The sequence below is a fragment of the Coregonus lavaretus genome, assembly GCF_964263955.1.
Source record: "Coregonus lavaretus genome assembly, chromosome: 29".
NCBI classification, from domain to species: domain Eukaryota; kingdom Metazoa; phylum Chordata; class Actinopteri; order Salmoniformes; family Salmonidae; genus Coregonus; species Coregonus lavaretus.
The window spans coordinates 26523518-26546895 of record NC_140016.1 but is presented as its reverse complement, the minus strand read 5'-3'; the positions used below and the strand labels follow the sequence as shown (position 1 = coordinate 26546895).

At 44.5% G+C, this 23378-nt stretch overlaps 1 protein-coding gene across 1 annotated transcript in view; it reads left to right on the top strand.

Moving 5' to 3' along the window:
- Positions 1-742: 742 nt before the first annotated feature.
- The window catches only part of LOC311104672 (protocadherin Fat 4-like), a gene marked incomplete at its 5' end in the record, with an annotated part of 91045 nt that continues 68409 nt past the window's right edge, over positions 743-23378 (top strand). Inside the window, one exon of the mRNA XM_084146546.1 lies at positions 743-5848. Coding sequence (XP_084002672.1) covers positions 743-5848 — 5106 coding nt within the window. The remainder of the gene's footprint in view (positions 5849-23378) is intronic.

Genomic DNA, 23378 nt, shown 5'->3' with positions numbered 1-23378 from the left:
AAAATATCGGTGCACTCATTACCTGTCTCGCATGCAATAATGACTGATCTTTGGTTTGATTGACGTTCTCCTCCACAAGCCACGACAAGGGCTCCGGTTTACAATAGAAAGGAATGGCAAGTAGGGCGAGCAGGAGCACAGTTATCCAATGGGATTACAGGTGGGAGGGAGTTTGCCTAAATCGAGCTTTGTTCTAAGTTACTAGGGACCTAAACGTATGACTGAAGCTCCTGCACCGTTATTCCATGGGACATTGCATTGATAGCCTACAGCTGAGATATTTGTGCCTGGCTTTCCGTATCCAATTATTGAATTACTTTAAACTTTTGGATACACTTTTGACAACTGAGAGGAGATTTTCACATGTGTGTTTCACTTTTGTATTTCCTATGCATCAGGAACTTTATTGCGCAAATTAACCATCATGAATTGCTGCTCACATATGATGCGTTTTGCTACAGGGGAGCAGTCGTGAAACTTCACTGACAAGCAAGGGACAGATCACTACAGATTCATTGCATCCCAAGGATTCAATTACTACATCAAGATATTCTAACACGGGACAAAATAATAGTCCTACTCCAGGGTACTCAAACAGTGGAAATATCCTTAATCATTGCTGGAATTATGAGTGATTAGTGCATTTTTGGAATACAATGCTTTAGTGTTGGCCAAACTCGAATAAAGTTGATGCATCTTCGGCATGGACTTTTTCTAATAAAGGTGGACTGGGATTTTGACCATGGCGCATACAGGTAGGGGCTTAGGCCGGTTCCATTTGATTTTATTGATGCTATGGACTTTGTCGCAATATTCTTCATCCAGTCAAGTCCGTCAAGAGTTTCAGGTATTGGAGGAGCAACCGATTGGTACCTACGTGGGGACGATAGAGACGAAGCCCAGCTTCACCTATCGCTTCAGTGAAAACCACAAACTTTTTGCTATTAACGGCACCACTGGAGTCATTTACACCTCCTCTGTGATTGACAGGGAGATTTTGCAAAGTAATGTCATCAATGTGGTGGTCCTCTCCAGCCAACCTACTTATCCTACCGAAGTTAGGATTGTAGTACTGGATATAAATGATAATTCGCCAGTGTTTCCCGACGCATCAATTGTAGTTTCGTTCAAAGAGGACGCCAGCAGTGGCAGACAAGTGATTCTGGACACCGCTACAGATTCGGACATTGGGAGCAATGGAGTGGATCACACCACCTACAGAATAGTGAATGGCAACGAGCAAAGGAAATTCCGTTTGGATATTACAGTCAATCCTAGTGGAGAGGGGGCATTCTTGCACCTCGTTTCAACTGGAGGCTTGGACAGGGAAATAACTCCCTTCTACCAACTTTTGATTGAAGTGGAGGACAAAGGAGACCCTAAAAAGTTTGGGTACCTGCAAGTAAATGTAACTATCCAAGATATCAATGACAACCCCCCTATTTTTGATCATGACCAATATCAAACTAGTGTTTTTGAAGATGCAGCAGTTGGTTCTAGTGTTCTGCAAATAACAGCATCAGATCGAGATGAGGGCGCTAATGCAGACATCAGGTACTTTTTAGATGAGGGAACACCTTTTCAAATCGATCCTAAAGCAGGGACCATCATTATAAAAGAAAGTTTGGATTATGAGAGTAAGAAAGAATACTCTTTGACTATTCACGCTATGGACAACGGGGTACCTTCTCTGTCAGGTAGGTCAGAGGCCACTATCAAACTACTGGATGTCAATGATAATGACCCAGTTGTGAAGTTTAGATATTTCCCCACCACATCTAAGTTTGCCTCTGTTGATGAAAATGCTCAGATTGGTACAGTGGTAGCCTTATTGACAGTCTCAGATTCAGACTCACCCACAGCTAATGGTAATATATCTGTCTCAATATTGGGGGGTAATGAGCAGAGACACTTTGAAGTGCACACTTCCCCAGTTCCAAACCTAAGCTTAATCAAAGTGGCTAGTGTTCTAGACAGAGAGCGTATTTCCTCCTACAACCTGACTGTGTCGGTATCAGACAATGGCAAACCCATGGCCAGGTCTTCTTTTGCCAGCCTGGTTATTTTTGTGAATGATATCAATGACCACCCGCCCATATTCCAGGAAGCCCTGTACAGAGTAGATATCAGTGAAGATATTCCAAAAGGCAGCTACATTAAAGGGGTCTCTGCAACAGATGGCGACTCTGGGCAGAATGCCAACCTTCGCTACTCCCTGGTGTCTGGAAACGGTTTGGGCTGGTTTGCCATCAGTGAAAACAGTGGTCTGGTTACCAGCACGACTTTGTTGGATCGGGAAGTAGCATCTGAAATAGTGCTCAACATCAGTGCCAAAGACCAGGGGCTGCAGCCCAAAATCTCCTACACTAAATTGATAGTCAACATAACTGACGTGAATGACCAAGTGCCCACATTTACACAGAGCACATATCATGTGTCCCTGGTGGAGCACTCTCCGGCCGGTAGTGAGCTCCTATTGTTGTCAGCCTCAGATGATGACCTTGGAGCCAATGGAACTATCCGGTTCTCTTTTGACCTGGAGACCCCATCTAGTGTACAAGAGTTGTTCCGCCTGGATGTTGTATCAGGCAGGTTAAGCACAGCCACAGAATTGGACAGGGAGGACCAAGGGAGTTATTCACTTTACATCCAGGCTACAGACTCTGGCTGTCCCCCTCTCCACTCCATTGGTAAAGTAAACGTCTCCCTGAGTGATATCAATGACAATAGTCCAGTTTTCTACCCAGTCCAGTACTTTGCCAATGTCAAAGAGAACGAACCCACTGGCTCATTCGTAACCACTGTATTAGCCACGGACCCTGACCTGGGGAGAAATGGCACTGTAAAGTATATCATAACTGCTGGCGACGCATCTAAATTCCACATTAATAGTAACTCGGGTAAAATCACCACCCAGGTGCCGCTAGATAGAGAGGAGAAGACTGCCTACCAGCTGCAGGTGACAGCAGCAGATGGTGGTGGACTCCGTTCACACACCCAGGCCATCGTCACCATTAATGTCATAGACACACAGGACAACCCCCCTACCTTTAGTCAGAACGCCTACAGTTTTGTCTTGTTTGAAAATGTAGGCATTGGCACGGTTATTGGCACTGTATCTGCCACCACTGTTGATCTGAATACAAACATCACATATTTAATCACCTCAGGGGACCAGAGGGGGCTTTTTACTGTCGGTAGTGCAACAGGTCAAATCAAAGCATCCAGTCAGATAGACAGAGAGGAGCAGTCTTTTTATCAACTCAAAGTCATAGCCAGAGGTGGGGAGGTAATGGGCGAGGCCCTCGTCAATGTCACAGTGAAGGATTTAAACGATAATGCGCCCCATTTTATCCACGCCGTCGAGCATGTCAGTGCAGTAGAGAACTGGAGCACAGGGCACCTGATATTCCAGGCCAAAGCCTCAGACCCTGACGAGGGCACCAATGGCATGGTGGTCTATAGCCTCAAGCAGAACCCCAAAGGCCTGTTCCACATCCATGAGAAACACGGGCTTATCACACTGACAGGGCCGCTGGAGATCACCACCAGCTCCTACCAGGTGGAGGTCCTGGCCTCTGATATGGGGGTCCCCCTGCTCACATCCAGTCTAATGCTAACAGTCAGCGTGTACGACGTCAACGATAACTCTCCCGTGTTTGATCAGCTGTCATACGAGGTCATTATTTTAGAGTCTGAACCTGTCAACAGTCGCTTTTTCAAGGTGGAGGCCACTGACAAAGATTCAGGCCTGAATGGGGAGATTATGTATAACATAGTTGGCGGGAACACAGGCAATGTATTTGGGATCTTTCCAGACGGGCAGTTGTATATTAAGGCTGAGCTAGACAGAGAGGTCCAAGACAGATATGACTTAGTGCTTGTGGCCACAGACAGGGCAGTGGAGCCATTAAGTGCCAGTGTCAATGTCAGTGTAATTCTAGACGACGTGAACGACAATCGTCCCCTCTTTAACAGCATTAATTATGTGTTCCACTTTGAGGAAGAGCAGAAGAGAGGGTCGCTGGTAGGGCAAGTGTTTGCAGTGGATAAGGACTTTGGCCCCAATAGTGAGGTCAGGTACACATTTGAGACTCCACAGCCCAACTTTGAGCTGAACGCCATCACGGGGGAGTTGACCAGTACTCTGCAGTTGGACCGCGAGTCTCTCATGAGACAGAGAGGCGCCACAGTGTTCAGCTTTACGGTCATCTCCTCAGACCAGGGGCTCCCCAAGCCCCTGAGAGACCAGGCCAAAGTGCAGGTTTACATCCAAGACATCAATGACAACCCGCCCAAGTTCACCAAAGACATTTACCAGGCCTCCATCTCCGAGTCGGCCCAGAACATGACGCAGCTGCTGAGAGTGTCTGCTGTCGATGTGGATGAGAACAGAAACGGACTGGTCCGCTACCACATAAAGGAGGGCAACGAGGAGAGCCAGTTCACCATCGACGGCAGCTCTGGACAGGTCACACTAGTGGGAAAGTTGGACTATGAGGCGACGTCCTCCTACTCGTTAAAAATGATTGCTGTGGACTCTGGAACCATGCCCCTCTCCTCCTCCTGTATGCTCAGCATTAGCATCCTGGATGAGAATGATAACTTCCCCTCTTTCCCCAAATCTGCTATATCTGTGGATGTTCTGGAGAATATGAGGATTGGAGAGCTGGTGGCCTCTGTGACAGCCACGGACTCTGACTCAGGTCATAACGCTGACATAACATACAGCATCACCGCCACAAACAACCATGGGACATTTAGCATTAGCCCCAACACAGGGAGCATCTTCCTTGTGAAAAAGCTGGATTTTGAAACTCAGTCTTTTTACAAACTGAATATAACTGCAAGAGACAATGGGAGACCACCAAGGTCCTCAACAATACCTGTGGTCATCCATGTCAGAGATTTCAATGACAATCCTCCTGTATTTACCCCCGGTGACATTTTTAAATCCATTCCTGAAAATATGCCCCTCTCTGCATCAGTAATGACAATCACTGCTCATGACACAGATGCAGACATCAACGGACAGCTGGAATACTCCATAGTTCAACAGACACCCAGGGGAGGTCACTTCAGCATTGACCCCAGCAGTGGGCTCATATGCACAGACAAGGAGATTGACAGAGAGTTCTCAAATCTCTTTGAGTTGACAGTTAAAGCCACTGACCAGGCAGTTCCTGTGGAATTCCGGCGCTTTGCCTTGAAGAATATCACAATATGGGTGACAGATCTGAATGACAATGTCCCCACTTTCGTTTCCCAGAATGCTCTGGTCGCAGAGTCCACAATAGTCATCGGCTCCATCCTCACAACGGTGGTGGCGTTCGATCCTGACGAGGGCTCTAATGGAGAGGTGGAGTATGAGCTGGTAAAGGGAGACTCGGACACGTTCATCATGGACCGCTATAGCGGAGATATCCGGTTGGCTTCCCAGCTGGTGCCGTCTCGCCTCATCTACAGCCTGACCGTGTCGGCCACCGACCACGGCTCGGACAGGAAGACCTCCAGGACCGAGCTTACCATAATTCTCCAGGGCGCCGATGGCCCCGTCTTCTCCCAACCCAAGTACATCACCATCCTGAAGGAGGGCCAGCCTCCGGGTACCAACGTCATCTCCCTGGACGCCTCCAGCCCCAGGGGCTCAGCCACCAAGGTGGAGTTTTTCATAGTGTCGGTCCGCAGCGGAGGCAAGGCCGTGGGACGCCTGTTCACCATAGGCCGCCATACTGGAGTGATGCAGACTGCAGCCGAGCTGGACCGGGAACAGGGCTCTGACCTCTACCTGGTGGATGTGTACGCCATCGAGACGGATGCCAGTCAGCCCAGGACACAGAGAGCTGAGGTTAGTAGCCTGTTTATTTCTCTTCTCTTAATAGAGGTCGATGGCTCCTTCGCATAGTGGTCGATGGCTTCCAGACAGCATAAATTGAACCTGTACAGATGTTGAAGTCGTTTAGTGGGATTAAATGAAATGAGATCAAGTTTTCGACTGGAAAACCTGGGAGTGAAAGGAAAGTGTCCAAGTCACACATAAAATATGTCTACCTAGTGCATTTGTATGCACATTAATTACATTCCTTTTTTAAATATATTGCTAAAAGTTCTGTGTTATATTACATCTAAATTGCCTTGTCCATAAGTAGGCCTTGTTTTTTGGCAAGATAATTGTATTGTTCCAGTTCCAAAAAAGGGCTGGCCATAACAATCCTTCAAGCATTTGTCTGTGTTTTCTGGGAAAGGGCCTGCGTATCCTATGTTGTTGCTGTGCTCGTGCTGTCATGAACTTTGATATTCTTATCAGTGAATAAGAACTACACAAATCAAAATCGAACACTTTTTTTGCTCATTGCTGGCATTAATCATGTTGGTTTGCTTCATATGATAAAGTTCCATGATAAATTGTTCTAGGTTTCTATAGGTAGTAATGGAACACATGATGAAAATATCAGGATGACTTAGTGCAGGTAGACTATACTATATCAGGGCCAGTATCACATTGGTGTTTGGAGCCTGAGGCTGTTTTGGTTTAAGGGTGGTCCTGTGCTACTCTCCTCTACCACTGGGCCGGGCTCTGCAGGCAATAAGTGACCATCAAAATTGGGTGACTTCTTAAGACTCTTTGAAAAGATTTTTGTGGAGAGGAGAAGGGGAAACAATGTGGAAGACTGAAACCAAAGCTCTCTATTCCGTTTGCATTATATCATGCTGCACCTCTTGGGCTTTGTTTTAACTTTCCCTTGGGGATGGAGTTAAATTCTCTGAAGTTGAGCGCTGAAACTCGAAACCCAGTTTTGGGTGGCTAAACTCTAGCCACCCCTCAAATGAAAAACAAATGTGATTCTATAGACTATATATGTGTTTTGGAAATTTCAACTGGAACCAAGAATTTCATGTTATTACAGGCTTGATGACACACGTTTATAAATTGGAGTTTTCTGAGTGCAACCAAAAAGGACTTCACTGCTGCTTCCTTTAAGAAAATGTGTTTTTTATTATTGGCCTATCCTGAAACGCTCTAATAGTATGACAGTAATCGGATGCTTTGACAGTTTTTGTGGATACCATTTCAACCATTACAAATAATGAAAATGAAATCCAATCCAATAATGTTATTTGGAGGCAAACTCAAATATGATTAAAATCACAGATTATTTGCAAAAATTGCATTAAGTCCATTTAACTTAATGTTAGTATGGTCAAATGGGGATATCAAATGCTCTCTCACTTTGCTTGCAGCACCGCAGATACTAATCTCTTCTATTGAAAACTCTGCAGTCGCGATAATGAGAGAAATAATGGTAATCATATTTCTTAAGTTTTCCCTGTACAAATCCTGTTCTCGAAGTCCAGTGAAGTTTTATACTTTTTCAGCTCCCTTAGCGATGACTTAAACATACCCTATGACTGTCACTCTCTATTGTTTGTTCTTAAGTGTAGTAGCTAAGCCACTTTTATGGTTTTAAACTGACTTTCCTGTGGGTGATATGGCCTTTTAGATTTGCCCTACTTTAAAGCAGTCGCAGGTACTGCTCAGCAGTGTGATATAGGAAATGCTAAGGTTTTGGGCTTAGACTGATACAAAAGGGCCCTTTAAATCCATAAGCCTTTTCTATGTCTTCGTATTGATTGTTAAAAAAACGTTGACAATCACTTTTTTTGTGCTTTGCACTGTGTACAATGTTTTGGAAAGACTTAAACAGAACATAATTCAGTTGAGTATGCCTTATCAATGATTGCTATCATAAACAACCTGACATAGCGCTGAGCTTGCTATGAAACAGAAGTTGCCGCTGACTTGTTTTGGAAATGCCTCTTGGTATCTGATTAAGTGAGTATAATTGTCATTGATTGTTGATTGGTTTCCGTCTTTTGGGATTTGGAATTGGCTTTGATAGCAGAACATGATATAACAACCTGCTCCATCTCTTAACCTGTCAGTCAATATTGTTCAGGGTGTCTGGCCCTCTCTCTCTTTCTGTCTTTCACTCGCTCTCTGAATCGCCCTCCGTCTGCCCCCCCCCCCTGTCTGTCTTTGTTTCTTTCTGTTTCTTTTCATTCTCTGGCTCTTCCTCTCTCTCCCACCCTCTGCCCTCCTCTCTCTCTCTCTCTCTCTCCACTCTCAAAACCACTCCCTCTCCAGCTCCAGCTCAATTGTTTTCTTTTGCTTCTTGTGAAAAAGAATGAAGGAGCTTATAGGAGAGAGCCTGAAGTGCTACATCACTTCTTGCACCCCGAAAGCATTGTCCTTCTGGAAATAAACACTGCCGACTCGCAACAGTCCTTCCTTTGTTTTGCCTTCACAGATATAGTGTTGCTCCCCTCTGGCACTGATTCAGTGGGCTCTGTTGTCTTATGGTCTGTGCCAGCGTCATTCACTGACAGATTTAGGATTGTGTATGGGACCCCCACCTTTCTGACAGGATCATCTCACAAACTGAGGCGGTGAGCATCAGCATTCTGCCTGGTGTTCTTGGACTGGACATTGCAACAGGGGAATGCAGATGGCTAGGCTAGATAGATACCTCTTATTAGTCCTTATCTTACTCAGGACAGTGGAGTTGACCCTGTTCTTTCTTTTCTCTCTCTCTCCCATCTTTATCTCCCTCACACTTTCTGTTTCTCCCCGCCCCCATCCCCCTGCAAGGTATATTACGTCCAGAAAACTAGCCACTCCAAAGCTAAATTAAATTATTGAAAATAACCATCTAACTTCTTGTATACTCTGAGACAGTTGGGAAAACACAGTTTATTAATGTTATGCTGCTGTTTTAAGCATGCTTACTGGACTTTAAATGGATTGCAACTCAACCTAAAATGCCTTACCATGGTTGGCGTCACTGCAAATACTCCAAATACTTTAGGTATGACCGATTGAGCTTGCCTGGCACAATGGAACCAATGGAATAGACCCAAAAGTGCAAACCCCGTCCATCTGGCTCTCCCGGCAGGCTTGATCAAACGCATTTGAAAGAAAACAAATGCTATTTGAACCCAGGTCCTATAAACTCCTCTAACTTGAACCCTGAGGAAATGTGATTAGGGCATTAGTGGCGGGTGGAGTGCTTGATTTAGTGTAGATAGAAAAAAAGCACTATGAAACACAAAACCTCTACAGGCAGGTCAACAAGGTAGAGCGAGGGCTGCGCTGCCCTGGTACCATACGATATGCTTGTTGGCGTGGGGGATGAACAGTTTCTGAGGCGAGCGAGACAGTAAATTTGCAGGGTAAATTGGCTGGATATGTGTTTTGCAACGGTCATCACGAGGGTCCACACAGCCTTCATGGAGTTGATGCATATGTTGGTCCTCCCATGGTGGTCATGTCTGAGGTCAAAGTTCAGACAGTCTAGCAGGGGATTCTCTCTAAGTGCCTGTATCTTTTACGAGACAAAACCTATAAACCCCTCCTCACACGCATGCAGCGGGAAAAGCATGCACACACACACACACACACACACACACAGCTGCCCTGTTATTTTCTTTTCAATGTTCACTATTGAATAGCTGGATTACAGGGCTAGAGGTCAAGTACTGTGTTCAAGTTCACACACAGTATCTTCCATGCCAGGACAGCAACACTCCAGTTTTCATGCTACCACTTTAAAGCACTTCCCCTGGAAGAACGACTCAAACTGTTACAATATCAATGCTGTTACAGTGATAGCATTGTGGGGCACGTCTGTGGTTGTCTCTGTACAGAGACCTCGCTTGAAGCCACAGTATAAGCCGGCTCTGTTTTCTGAAATGTTGTACTTTTTTTTCTTCTCTATCTCGCCCGGTTTCAAAGCTAGCGGCTATCGCAGCTCACAATGAGCGTTTGTTTAGCAACGATGATACCCTCAGGGCTCAGGTTGAAAACAAGGCAGTGGGTCGTTATCCAGACCATGTGTCGCTATGTAGGCAAGTTGTGTCAACTAACGTCATGACGTCCCCTCCCCCCCCTGCAATATTCCCCCTTTTCCTATTCTCTCTCTTCCTCCCTCTCTCCCTCCCGTCTCTCTCTCTCTCTCTCTCTCTCTCTCTCTCTCTCTCTCTCTCTCTCTCTCTCTCTCTCTCTCTCTCTTCCTCTACAGTATATACAACATAACATTTGCAAACAAATCAGCACATCAAACATTTTGTATTTTCTTTAACATAAATTCAATAGTTTTATTCATCGAAAAGAAAGGTTGTTGATAATGAATGCTCTGAGCACCACATTATGTCAAGAAGGGTCAACCTCAGACCACAGACTGACCATATGTTTCAAAACGGTCTTTAATAATCATTCTTCCTATGTCTGCTGCCTCTTTCTGCATTTGACTCGGTCATCTTCCAAAGAGAGCACAGGTTTTCAGTTAGAATAATAAATAAATGTGGCGTGAGCTCCAAAGAGCTTCGCATGGACTTTATTTTTACTTCAGAGAACCATTTCTCTGGTTCTGTGAATTTGATTGTCAAGCCTCATTTGAAGGTCATTCCTCGTCTTCAGCACACATGGTCCGAGCACAGAGGCTGAACTAGTATCAGGCCCACTGGGAATGCCCTGCTGCTTTGGACTCTGGAACAAATAATCAAACAACAGGACCAGAGGCTTACTGAGTTTGTTGTCTTGATCCGAACCTTGTTGAGAAATTCTTATAATGAGTGCACAGGAGGTTGGTGGCACCTTAATTGGGGAGAACGGGCTTGTGGTAATGGCTGGAGCGGAATTGGTGGAATGGTATCAAATACATCAAACACATGGTTTCCATTTGTTTGATGCCATTCCATTTGCTCTGTTCCAGCCATTATTATGAGCCGTCCTCCCCTCAGAAGCCTCCACTGATTGAGTGGCCAGCAGTCCAGCAACTCAGGTTTACTGGGTGACTTTGAATAGAATGTCTTGATTGGCTTACTGGTGTAGGTGTTACAGGTTGTTAGCATCCAGCCGATAGAGAAACTGGTTCAAGCTGATAGGCTGTCTTCCGGTGTTGTTTGCTTTATTAGCGTTAGTATTGTGTAGTAATAGGATCTACAATATCTAGTTATCTGCAATATATGTATTGTAATAGCTATGCTGCTCAAGTCCACTAAACTTGCTTGGTCTATGAAGGAACTGTTAATATCAATTTCCAGTAAAAAAGATTCCACTACTCAGGCTAGTAAAAAGTTAGGAGTCAGATCGAGAGTGTGCAAGGGAGCTTGGGAGATTGGGAGGAGGGAGAGGTAGAGAGGGGAGTTGATTTTGGCACATTTTCACTGCAGTAATAATGGATCCCAGCTACGGAATGATTTGTTCTACACGTGACTCACACACACCAAAATGTATACAGCTCCACCTAAGCCTCTATTGTTTTCCCTGGACAAAGGTACACTGCAGCAGTACCTTTAGGCGCATCTCCGTTTCATCTTGAAAGAAAAACGCTCCTGCACTTTCAGAGATCTCAATTCCCAGACCCTATATCATCAGCACCTTCCAAGTACCATTAAAGGAGTGGCAGAAAAGAGGATGTCCGTTTTTTGCGCCCTCTGCAAAGTCTAAACCGCCTCCTCTTTTCTTTGAGCCTGCGGTTAGCAGAGCTGACCCCAAGGCAGGAAGGCTATCTCCCGCAGGCAGACAGATAATTGAGGAGCGGAGAGAAGGAGGTAAGGGAGGGAGGGAGGTGGAGATGAGGAGGGGGGATTGAGGTTTAAGCTGTGGGAGTGGGCCAGAGCGAGCTTTAGCAGCGTCAGGCCTAGAGACAAGGAGAGATAGATTGGCACCAGAGAAGAAAGTTAATGTTATTGTTGTCTTCCCTCTTATTTGATGAGTTTTCCATTTAGAGGGAAAAAAAGTGCAGAGGATACTGTATCCTGGCTGGTCAGAAGGTTATGACTGGATGCGTGATTTAAGTTTTATCTGTTTATTTTCAATTATGTATGGAGGTGTGTGTGTGTCTGTGTCTCTCTGGTGTGCCTTGAAGCATCTCTTTAAATTCTGGAGAACACTTTTTATTAGGTTTCATTATACATGCACACCAGCGTGAAACGGAATAGTTATGCCATGTTTGGCACTTGATAAAAGAGGACCTTCTCTTGAAAATATGTTGGCCTTTTCATATTACTGAAGTAATGCTCCATATTATGCAATATTCAAAGTGAACTGAATCAAGCAGACAACTTTGACTCAAGCAGACAGCTATTCTCCCAAAACAAGTTTGTAGTCTCCAAGAGTTTCTAAATAAGATTTGCTTGCATTTAAGGATGGCTGCACAAGTTACATTCAAATAGTCTCATCTACATTTTTCAAACTCTAAATAAATTGATTCAATTTGCACGGCAACAAACAAAACTTGCTTTAATAATAAAACAACACTTTTGTTTACACAATTCTAACAACTGAAGTCTCCAGTTTGAGAGAGAAAAAGAGCTCTCCTCTTAAATAGCTGGCCATTTTGGTGAGTGCGGCCCCCTCTGGTAGGGCTGCCTAATTGAAAACATCTGGGTGAAGTACGTTTTTTGGGCAGCGATGTTCTGGCCAGCCAACGTGACTCAGGCTCTCGTTTCTGATTGGGTACCTGAGCAGCTCTCTCTGAGCTTTGTTGTCAGGCAAAAGTTATGCTTTTATTAAACCGGACGATATCTCAAGGAGCAGTAGGAAACGTTTTACTGTTTGTGCTCCGTACATCGGGACACAGAAACAGTTGCTCTGGTTTCGATTACACGCATTGACATTTTAATAATAATTAATTGTTAATTGCTAATTGTAATATTTATTTCCTCTCATCTGCTTTTCCTATGCAAATCGCTGGAGTGGCCTAATTAGACCAGCTGTGTTGTATCTGATTCCTTTGCCGTAATTGAGCAAAGTCTCACATTGAAAGTTGTCATATTTGCCATTTAGCTGTTTGTGTGTGTGCGTGCATGCAGATGTGTGGTTAAGTCAAGATGCCCCTATCTTTTGGCCAAAGGTGCATGCAATGTCCAACAAGCAAAATTGAAAATATGCTGGCTACTTCATACTGAAATATTGTGTTCTGATATCCCCCCTGTTGATAGGGACTTCCTAATGAGGTTTGCTCTTAATGGGAGTACCTTCCCTGGACATCATGCACTGGAATCATACATTAAAAGTGACCACATACTGTATGTACTTCTATCTACTCTACAGGTCTGTGCTGAACTTGCTCTGTGGTAGAACACACAGCAAAAACCTACAAGTGGGGGATACAAGTCCTGGTGCATTGAATTTGTGTACATTTTCTGCAATTGAGCTGCCCCACCATTGGACCAGGTGGTTGATAAGATCAGGCAAAGGATGCGATTTCCTTGTCCATATTTGTTCCTATACCATATAAACAGACACATACTCCCATTGCACGGATTACATAAAACATTTAATTAATATGATTCTGGTAACACATAAATGAGATAGACGTAACTCCTGAGTGGCGCAGTGGTCTAATGCACTGCATCACAGTGCTAACTGTGCCACTAGAGATCCTGGTTCGAATCCAGGCTCTGTCGCAGCCGGCCGCGACCGGGAGACTCATGGGCGGCGCACAATTGGCCCAGCGTCGTCCAGGGTAGGGAATGGCCGGCAGGGATGTAGCTCAGTTGATAGAGCATGGCGTTTGCAACGCCAGGGTTGTGGGTTCGTTTCCCAGGGGGGGGTCAGTATAAAAAAATAAAAAATATGTATTCACTAACTGTAAGTCGCTCTGGATAAGAGCGTCTGCTAAATGACTAAAATGTAAATGTAAACGTATGTGTCAGCTCAGTCTGAATTCCCTGAGGGAAGGTGATGAACATTCACACCGCATAGGGTTAGGTTGCCAGTGATTGTAGCGACACTTGCCTTGGCAGAGCCCGCAGCATTAGCGGAAGCAATGTCCCTTGGCAGCTGAACCACTGTGCCAGCTGTGTGGTCATTCAAATTAAATCAAATCAAATTGTATTTGCCACATGCGCCGAGTACAACAGGTGTAGACATTAGAGTGAAATGCTTACTTACAAGCCCTTAACCAACAATGCATTTTTTCAAGTTATTTTTTTTTTTAAGTGTTAAGTATTTTACTAAAGGGCAGCAGTAAAATAAAATAACAGCAGGGAGGCTATATACAGGGGGGTTACGGTGCAGAGTCAATGTGCGGGGGCACCGGCTAGTCGAGGTAATTGAGGTAATATGTACATGTGGGTAGAGTTAAAGTGACTATGCACAGATAATAAACAGAGTAGCAGCATCGTAAAAGAGGGGGTGGGTTTGGGGTGGGAATGCAAATAGTCCGGGTAGCCATTTGATTAGCTGTTCAGGAGTCTTATGGCTTGGGGGTAGAAGCTGTTGAGAAGCCTTTTGGACCTAGACTTGGCGCTCCGGTACCGCTTGCCGTGCGATAGCAGAGAGAACAGTCTATGACTAGGGTGGCTGGAGTCTTTGACAATTTTGAGGGCCTTCCTCTGACACCGCCTGGTATAGAGGTCCTGGATGGCAGGAAGCTTGGCCCCATGTACTGGGCCGTACGCACTACCCTCTGTAGTGCCTTGCGGTCGGAGGCCGAGCAGTTGCCATACCAGGCGGTGATGGAACCAGTCAGTATGCTCTCGATGGTGCAGCTGTATAACTTTTTGAGGATCTGAGGACCCATGCCAAATCTTTTTAGTCTCCTGAGGGGGAATAGGCTTTGTCGTGCCCTCTTCATGACTGTCTTGGTGTGTTTGGACCATGATAGTTCGTTAGTGATGTGCACACCAAGGAACTTGAAGCTCTCAACCTGTTCCACTACAGCCCCGTCAATGAGAATGGGGGCGTGCTCAGTCCTCTTTTTTTTCCTGTAGTCCACAATCATCTCCTTTGTCTTGATCACGTTGAGGGAGAGGTTGTTATCCTGGCACCACACGGCCAGGTCTCACACCTCCTCCCTATAGGCTGTCTCATCGTTGTCGGTGATCAGGCCTACCACTGTTGTGTCGTCAGCAAACTTAATGATGGTGTTGGAGTCGTACCTGGCCATGCAGTCATGGGTGAACAGAGAGTACGGTAGGGGACTGAGCACGCACCCCTGACGGGCCCCTGTGTTGAGGATCAGCGTGGCAGATGTGTTGTTACCTACCCTTACCACCTGGGGGAGGCCTGTCAGAGGGAGGTGTTTAGTCCCAGGATCCTTAGCTTAGTGATGAGCTTTGAGGGCACTATGGTGTTGAACGCTGAGCTGTAGTCAATGAACAGCATTCTCACATAGGTGTTCCTCTTGTCCAGGTGGGAAAGGACAGTGTGGAGTGCAATAGAGATTGCATCATCTGTGGATCTGTTGGAGCGGTATGCAAATTGGAGTGGGTCTAGGGTTTCTGGGATAATGGTGTTGATGTGAGCCATGACCAGCCTTTCAAAGCACTTCATGGCTACAGACGTGAGTGCTACGGGTCGGTAGTGATTTAGGCAGGTTATCTTAGTGTCCTTGGTCACAGGGACTATGGTGGTCTGTTTGAAACATGTTGGTATTACAGACTCAGTCAGGGACATGTTGAAAATGTCAGTGAAGACACTTGCCAGTTGGTCAGCACATGCTCGGATTACACGTCCTGGTAATCCGTCTGGCCCTGCGGCCTTGTGAATGTTGACCTGCTTAAAAGTCTTACTCACGTCGGCTACGGAGAGCGTGATCACAGTCATCTGGAACAGCTGGTGCTCTCATGCATGCTTCAGTGTTGCTTGCCTCGAAGTGAGCATAGAAGTGATTTAGCTCGACTGATAGGCTTGTGTAACTTGGCAGCTCGCGGCTGTGCTTCCTTTTGTAGTTTGTAATAGTTTTCAAGCCCTGCCACCTCCGACGAGTGTCAGAGCCGGTGTAGTACGATTCAATCTTAGTCCGGTATTGACTCTTTACCTGTTTGATGGTTCGTCGGAGGGTATAGCGGGATTTCTTATAAGTGTCTGGGATAGAGTCCCGCTCCTTGAAAGCGGCACCTCTACCCTTTAGCTCAGTGCGGATGTTGCCTGTAATCCATGGCTTCTGGTTGGGGTATGTACATACAGTCACTGTGGGGACGACGTCATCGATGCAATTATTGATGAAGCCAGTGACTGATGTGGTGTACTCCTCAATGCTATCTGAAGAATCCCGGAACATATTCCAGTCTGTGCTAGCAAATCAGTCCTGTAGCTTAGCATCTGCATCATCTGGCCACTTTTTTATTAACCGAGTCACTGGTGCTTCCTGCTTTAGTTTTTGCTTATAAGCAGGAATCAGGAGGATAGAGTTATGGTCAGATTTGCCAAATGGAGGGCGAGGGAGAGCTTTGTATGCGTCTCTGTGTGTGGAGTAAAGGTGGTTGCACATTTAACATGCTGGTAGAAATTAGGTAGAACGGATTTAAGTTTTCCTGCATTAAAGTCCCCGGCCACTAGGAGCGCTGCCTCTGGATGAGCGTTTTCCTGTTTACTTATGGCCTTATACAGCTCATTGAGTGCAATCTTAATGCCAGCATCGGTTTGTGGTGGTAGATAGACAGCTACGAAAAATATAGATGAAAAGTCTCTTGGTAAATAGTGTGGTCTACAGCTTATCATGAGATACTCTACCTCAGGCGCGCAAAACCTCGAGACTTCCTTAGTATTAGATTTTGTGCACCAGCTGTTGTTTACAAATATACACAGACCGCCAACCCTTGTCTTACCGGAGTCAGCCGTTCTATCCTGCCGATGTAGCTTATAGCCCATCAGCTGTATGTTGTCCATGTCGTCGTTCAGCCACGACTTTGTGAAACATAAGATATTACAGTTTTTTATGTCCCGTTGGTAGGATAACCGTAATCTTAGGTCATCCAATTTTTTCTCAAATGATTGAACATTAGCTAATAGGTTTGATGGAGAGGCAGTTTACTCGCTCGCCGTCGGATCCTTACAAGGCACCCCTACCTACGTCCACGATATCTCTGTCTCTTTCTCATGCGAATGACAGGGATTTGGGCCTTTTCGGTGTCTGTAGGATATCCTTCGCGTCCGGCTCGTTGAAGAAAAAATCTTACGAGGTGAGTAACCGCTGTCCTGATATCCAGAAGCTCTTTTTGGTCATAAGAGACGGTGGCAGAAACATTATGTACAGAATAAATTACAAATAACACGAAAAAACACACATAATAGTACAATTGGTTAGAGGGCTGTAAAACGGCAGCCATCTTCTCCGGCGCCACATTCTTGCATCTGTGTGTGTGTGACATGGCACTACAGTGCTGGAGACTGGGAGAGCAGAGCCTGACCTCCCCATGGCGTCTTTATGCATCTGACGTGTGACAAGGCTGATACGCTGTTAATAATGATTTGGTTATTACGTCCCATCATGGCTCACTGCAGGCCAGTCTATAAAACCGCTCTGTGTGCTCCTTTTGTTTCTGATTGGTTGCCCATGGAGCAAGTAACATTGTCATATGCACATCACGTTATGATTGTACTCAGGCCCAGGTGCTGGGCTGAAACTTTATGAACTTTATAAAAATGATGATGTCATCGTGACATTAATATGTTTCAACTATATTGTTTCTTTATGGTTGCCTGTGGAGGCATTTGCTGAAGTTCCCTTTTGATTGAGTAAAATCACAGGCTTTACACCTTTTATAAGTCTTCAAACCTTTAAACATTGTATTCTGAATGTGTGACAACTGAAAGTATTACAATTATTTGTACATTCTGTAGATTAATAATTGGAATGTGTGTTACTGCTAGGTTAAATAGCACACACGTGGTTAAAGGCAAGTTATCTCAAAGTTAGCCCCAGATCACACTACTCTATATATCATTCATATTCATTGGCTGTCTATTTCTGAGTATGAGGTCTGGCCACAATAGTAAACGCACATAAGATTCAGATTTGTCTTTGAAACCTAATATACCATCCTACTGTCAAGTTTCTTGTAAGTAGGCCAAAAAGTGGTTGCCCTAGCTTGATGTCTTGGCATTATTGGTCATATGGAGTCAATCAGAGAAGGCTAGTTTTTTCCTCTGACTGTCAAATGCCCTGTCTGACCCCTGCAGTAGGTTTCATAGCAGCTTTACAGACAAGGTGCTGTTTGGCATTAGAGCCATGGGGACTGTGGTGCTTCTTAAGGTCTGGATTATAAACTTGTCTGCCTCTAAAATTAGCAAAACTAAGACGGAAAATGTCTATCAGTGCTAATCTTGGACATATGTTTTTGACTATACTGTTGTCTTGATGTTTTCCCCCCATTCACTTACGCAACTGAATGAGACTTTAAAAGGAATTATGACATGGACCTACAAAAGCATTCGGTACTCAACTCTGTTGCGATGTAGGCTACTACAATGCTTAGTGAAGTATAAATTATGCTAAGATTATGCAAAGAACAAGCAGTGGATAGCACCCTTCCACCTCATTTTAGATCCTCTTCAAAAATATAAATGTTTTCCTGCTCATTAAGCATGCTAGTCTTCTGATATCCCATTCATATCATTATTACATAAATTAGCCTCTTGGATCATTATCCCGTTGTTGTTGATGTTGTTTTTCCACTCTGCATACATCATTTCAAGTACCACTTTAATTAATTTCTTACCCAAATCAGCTCTAATAAAACTAATCCCATGATGATTAATTTAGGGTGGTATGATTAGGACAAGCAGCAAAGATCAGAAGCTCTTTTTAATCCTTAGTACCAATGTTAATTCATCCTCCCCCCTCAACCCATGACTTTTCTCTCCATATCTTCATAATAGTAAATTCCGCGGTCTGGTTTTATTCTTAGCGATCACTAGACCTCCATCGGAGTTGGATGGAAATGAGGCTGGCTCTTTCTGTCGCTGGGGATTTGCTGGTCGGATGGATGGATAGAGAGATAGAAGGATGGAGTCTCATCTGGAGGTCTCCTCTCCGGGTCTGTGGCTCGCAGGCCATTGAGAGGAGATTACATAGCCCAGCCGGTGGTTGTAAAACGTCGGCTGCCCTGGCAGACACCAAACGGGTCTCACAGGAGTCCTTTCAAACATTACTATTGTTAGCCAGGGATTATGCTTTGAGTTGTTATCCCATTAAATGCTATAATGGTAGCCATTTTCTGCTTAGGATCCAGAGATTTTTTGGAATTAGTTTGTCATCGACAATCTGTAAATAAATAGCAGGATTAGATATTCATATGTCATTATTTTGTTTCCAGTTATAGACATCAGTTTTCCTGCTTGTTTTCCGCCAAATCCAATGAAATATGTTTTATTTGCAATATATGATAATATCGACTGGCAGTAAAACATTGTAGCTGTAAGTCTCTCTAAAGTTGTTAGGAAATGACAGAACATAAGAAGTCCTTTATTATTGTTCTTAAAGCAGTGGAAATTGATAATTTGCTTAACTCCAGACTGAAAATGGAATTCCTTAGAAAGCCAATAATTTCTTCTCTCAAAGTGAGCAATATCAGTCTATTTTTTTGTATTAAACTCTGCTGTCAACAAGGCTTTTCAAAGTAATGCTCTTAGCAGGTCATTAAGCTTTTTGAGAGTTTTTCTGTAAGTTTGACCAAACACTAAAACCCTGTGTCTTTCACTTCTGATTAGTGACACTTTAATAAAGTCGTTTAAAGTTCAGTGGACTGAATTTCCCACCTTTTCTAATGTTTCTATGGCCACAGGGAAACGACCTGCATTCAGGCCTCTATGCCATCTTTTAAATGCAAATCCTTTAAAAGTAACTGTGTAATTCTGTGTATTGGGACTCTCCCGACTTGGCTGCGAGAGAAAGTGTTTTTTATATAAGGCAACCACGGCTGTCTTCTTGATCTGACAGCAATTGACTAAACCAGCCCTTAAAGCGTGACAAAAGCTTGGCAAAATCTTTACATTTATTTTCCTTTTTTTCTCTCACTGCTGCACTTTCCTTGGTCGGCCAAGGTAGACAAAAGCTGTCTCTTCCACTTGATTGGGTCATAAGGCTGAAGTGAATGTTTGGTTGAAAATTTTCTTAACATTCCCTGCATTTAGTTTTTCTCTTCTGGGGAAGCCAGGAAGACTATGTCGAATCAGCCACAATCAAATCATTTACGGTGAGCTCACAGAGAAGGAATTAATGCATTTTATATTGGTCCCCTCCGTTGGAAATTATGGCTGTCACCCACTTCACAAGGGGAGCGGGGAAGCAGGTCATTGACTTGATTTTCATGGGAAGGCTGGTTCGGCCATTCAGGGCCTGATAGGTCCAGTATTGACAGCCTCGGAGAGGGGAGGGGAGCACGCCGCCTTCATTGTACCATGGTTTGCTGATGAAAAACAAGAGAGGCCCAGAGACAAAGCGCTCAATGGGAACAGTAGCCCCTGTGTCCCTGCTTCTGACTGCTGCCGGGGCTTGTGTCTCCCATTCGGCTGAAGTGCTACTCTCCCCCTCTTCCCCTCCACTCATCCCCCCCTCCCCCTTTTTCACTCACTCTGTCAAGTGGCTGCATAGGTGTTGCAGTCTCTCTCCCTGACACTGAGTGCAGAGGTTGTGTTTGCCTTTCTCATTTATAGGGAACTTGGCATTCTTTAATGAGGTTGTACTGTTCTCTGGCTAGACGTATGCGTAGCAGTACTTCTTCTCAAACATTGGCACTAGTTTCCAGTGAGTTACTGTTGTAGAGAAACAGTTAGCCCTCACTCACCGTGGCTGTAGGATAGTAGTTTGGGTTAGGGTTATCAGTTCAGGTTTATCAGGCCACTCTTTAAAGTTAAGGGTTGGCTCTGTTTACCCTGGATAAATACATTGGTTGGCTCGGGGCTGTGGGGCAGGACTTGTGAGACATGGAATACTATCTAGTAAAGGTTTTGATGTTTTCAAAACACCAATGAATTATGAAGTATCTTTATCTGATAACAAGATAAAGGTTAAATATAGCCTACAATATATATTATAGAATATCAGAATTACTGTATTATTGAAAAATACCTTTATAATATGATGTACAAACTCGATACAGTTGTAAGAAGTTGGTCTACTAATTTTTTTTTTTTTAATCAAAGCTGCATCTTTGTTCTGGTCAAACAAAGATTAGGAGAATGGTGTTACAATAAACAAACAGGGAGAGTTCTGAGATTATAAGAGATGATAGGGGATGACAAGAGATCACATTATTTTGTTTTTTTGGCGATGGGGTTTAAACCGAAGGGGTTAAACCTTGTGTTTTTCTGGGGAGGAAAAATAACCACGACTTTGTGGGATGAACTCTGACCCTCCCTGACAGGGCTTCCGACCTCCCGGGACACTCTTTGACCTTTTTAGTGCTCTGGCCAACCCAGGAAACTGCCCTTCCCACTGACAACCAATCAACACAGACCCTATCCCCTTGTTTCCCTTTCACTCATTTGGTTAAAGTTATTAGAACCCAACTGATAGCAATGTAGAGGCCATTCGTTTTCAAAAAGAAATATTTTGGGAGAGAACATACCACATGCTATTTCAACATCTTAGGTTTCTGTAAGCTTTTTTAGATCTGAGGACCACAGTGGCATTGTGGACTTGAAGGACACTGCCCTCCCGCTCCCCTCCCACACACATACCCCTACCTCAACCCCTCACTCCCACTCCGTCTAAGAAAGGGGTTCTTTTGAAGTGTGGATTTTCTGGAGAAGTGTTTCTCACCCCCCAATCTGTCGATTGATGTATTGGGCCTGGCTTTCATATGGGGATATAGTTCTCTCTATTCGTGAGCTCTTTATCATAATATACTGTATCAGGGAGTGCTTCCCTCTGGTATGTAAGGATTTGAGAGGGCTGGTCATGTGCTGGACTGATTAAGAAGTTGGTGGTGACCCAAGGTTAAACCCTCCAAGGAGGAGAAAAACACAAAAGCAGAATGAATCAAGCGGTCCGAGGGAGACGGTAAAAATGGGTCAGACCCAAACTTCCCTGGAAGAAGTGAAACTTCCCAGGACACGAGGGATTCATTTTACCTACCACCTTCGCTTTGCTCGCTCTGTCCATTACATAGAAAAAATGGACTTTTAGATAATACCATTAAAGCTAAATCTCAAACCCCTTTTGAGTTATCAACAAGGCCCATTTCTGTAAACACTATCACTCTCTTCTTATCAAATTCCATTAATCGAAGATCACCTCTCTTTTTTAATCCCTCCTCCTCTCTGGGTCACTGTGTTTGTAGCTGTTTTATCTCCGCAGACGATTTGGACGTCCTGAATGGTGACAGGTTTGCCAGGCTGTTGCGGTGCAGTGAGTCTATTGAGTCTAGCCTGCTTTTTTTTTTCTCCCCTTTCCCAGTGTCTGATGGGAGTCAGACGAGCCGAGCCGGGGCTTGAGTAAGTACAGAGGCCAGCTCTGTGCTCAGGCACTGCCCGCGCTAGTGGCACAGCCTGGGACGGCCAAGATGATGTGTTACCAGGCCGAGATGTCACAAGGCGATGGGGGCTTTTGTTGCCTTCTAAGGGAAACTTGGCCATTCTTTTCCACTGTTCATTATCATCAGCATGAGGCAAACGAACAATAAGGCCAGAGAGAGAGCATTGAGTCATGGAAGTGCAACCTCTGTGCAACTGCAGTTGAAATGCTCATTCATTTTTTCCATTCTTTTTTTTTTACTGGCCATAGACAGGGGCTCGGCTAGGAGCTCTTTTTTTTGCAGGATTTCCACTTTCCTTTTGACAATTAATTGAGTGCTTCTGTCCTTCCTGGCAATGTATTGGCATTAAAAGTCATTGACCCGTTCTGATGGTTAACTCGACCCAGCTGAGCAACGCTTGTTTCTGCAAGAAGATGTAACAGTATATTGCGTTTAATTTGGAAAAACTGTGTTAAAGGCTAGTTTCTTTTAACTTAAATCATTGTCATCAGGACGGGATCTGAAAAACCTTTCCCAGCCAAATTGTAGCTATAGTGTCACATTTTTACTGCGTCTACAACATAACGTTTACAATACCCAGCATTAAGCGTATTGTGTAGCGAAGAAGAAGTCTTAACGCTGTCTTCATGGGACGTTTCTGCCATTCAATAAGCACTGAAAACCATACAAAATTGAGCTACCGTAAGTGAAATTAATTTGCGACTTTTCCCTGGAGGCCCTTCCCTAGCCGCTCTCTTTGTCTGTTAAAGTGAACGTCTTGCACCACAGCCCCTGTGCCCTGGCACGGGCTCGCCAAGATCTCTCAGGTCCAATAGGTAATTCCCAGGCATTTCCCCTTGTTTGGCTAAGGAAAAAATGCTCAGCTTCATCCCTGTGTGTTTAAATCATCAACGGAACGGGGGGGGGGGGGGGAAGAGAAGAAGGTTGTGGTTGCTCTGCTCAACCCTTAATGCTCATTACTTCATTCAGAAAAGATGTATCCATCCTGGGAAATATTTCAAACTGAGACATGGCGAAGAAGAGACGCCCAAGATCTAAATGGCGTAGTCTTTTTGATGTCTGTCACGATGCACTTAGCTCTTCGTAATGGGAATACAGTTTACACA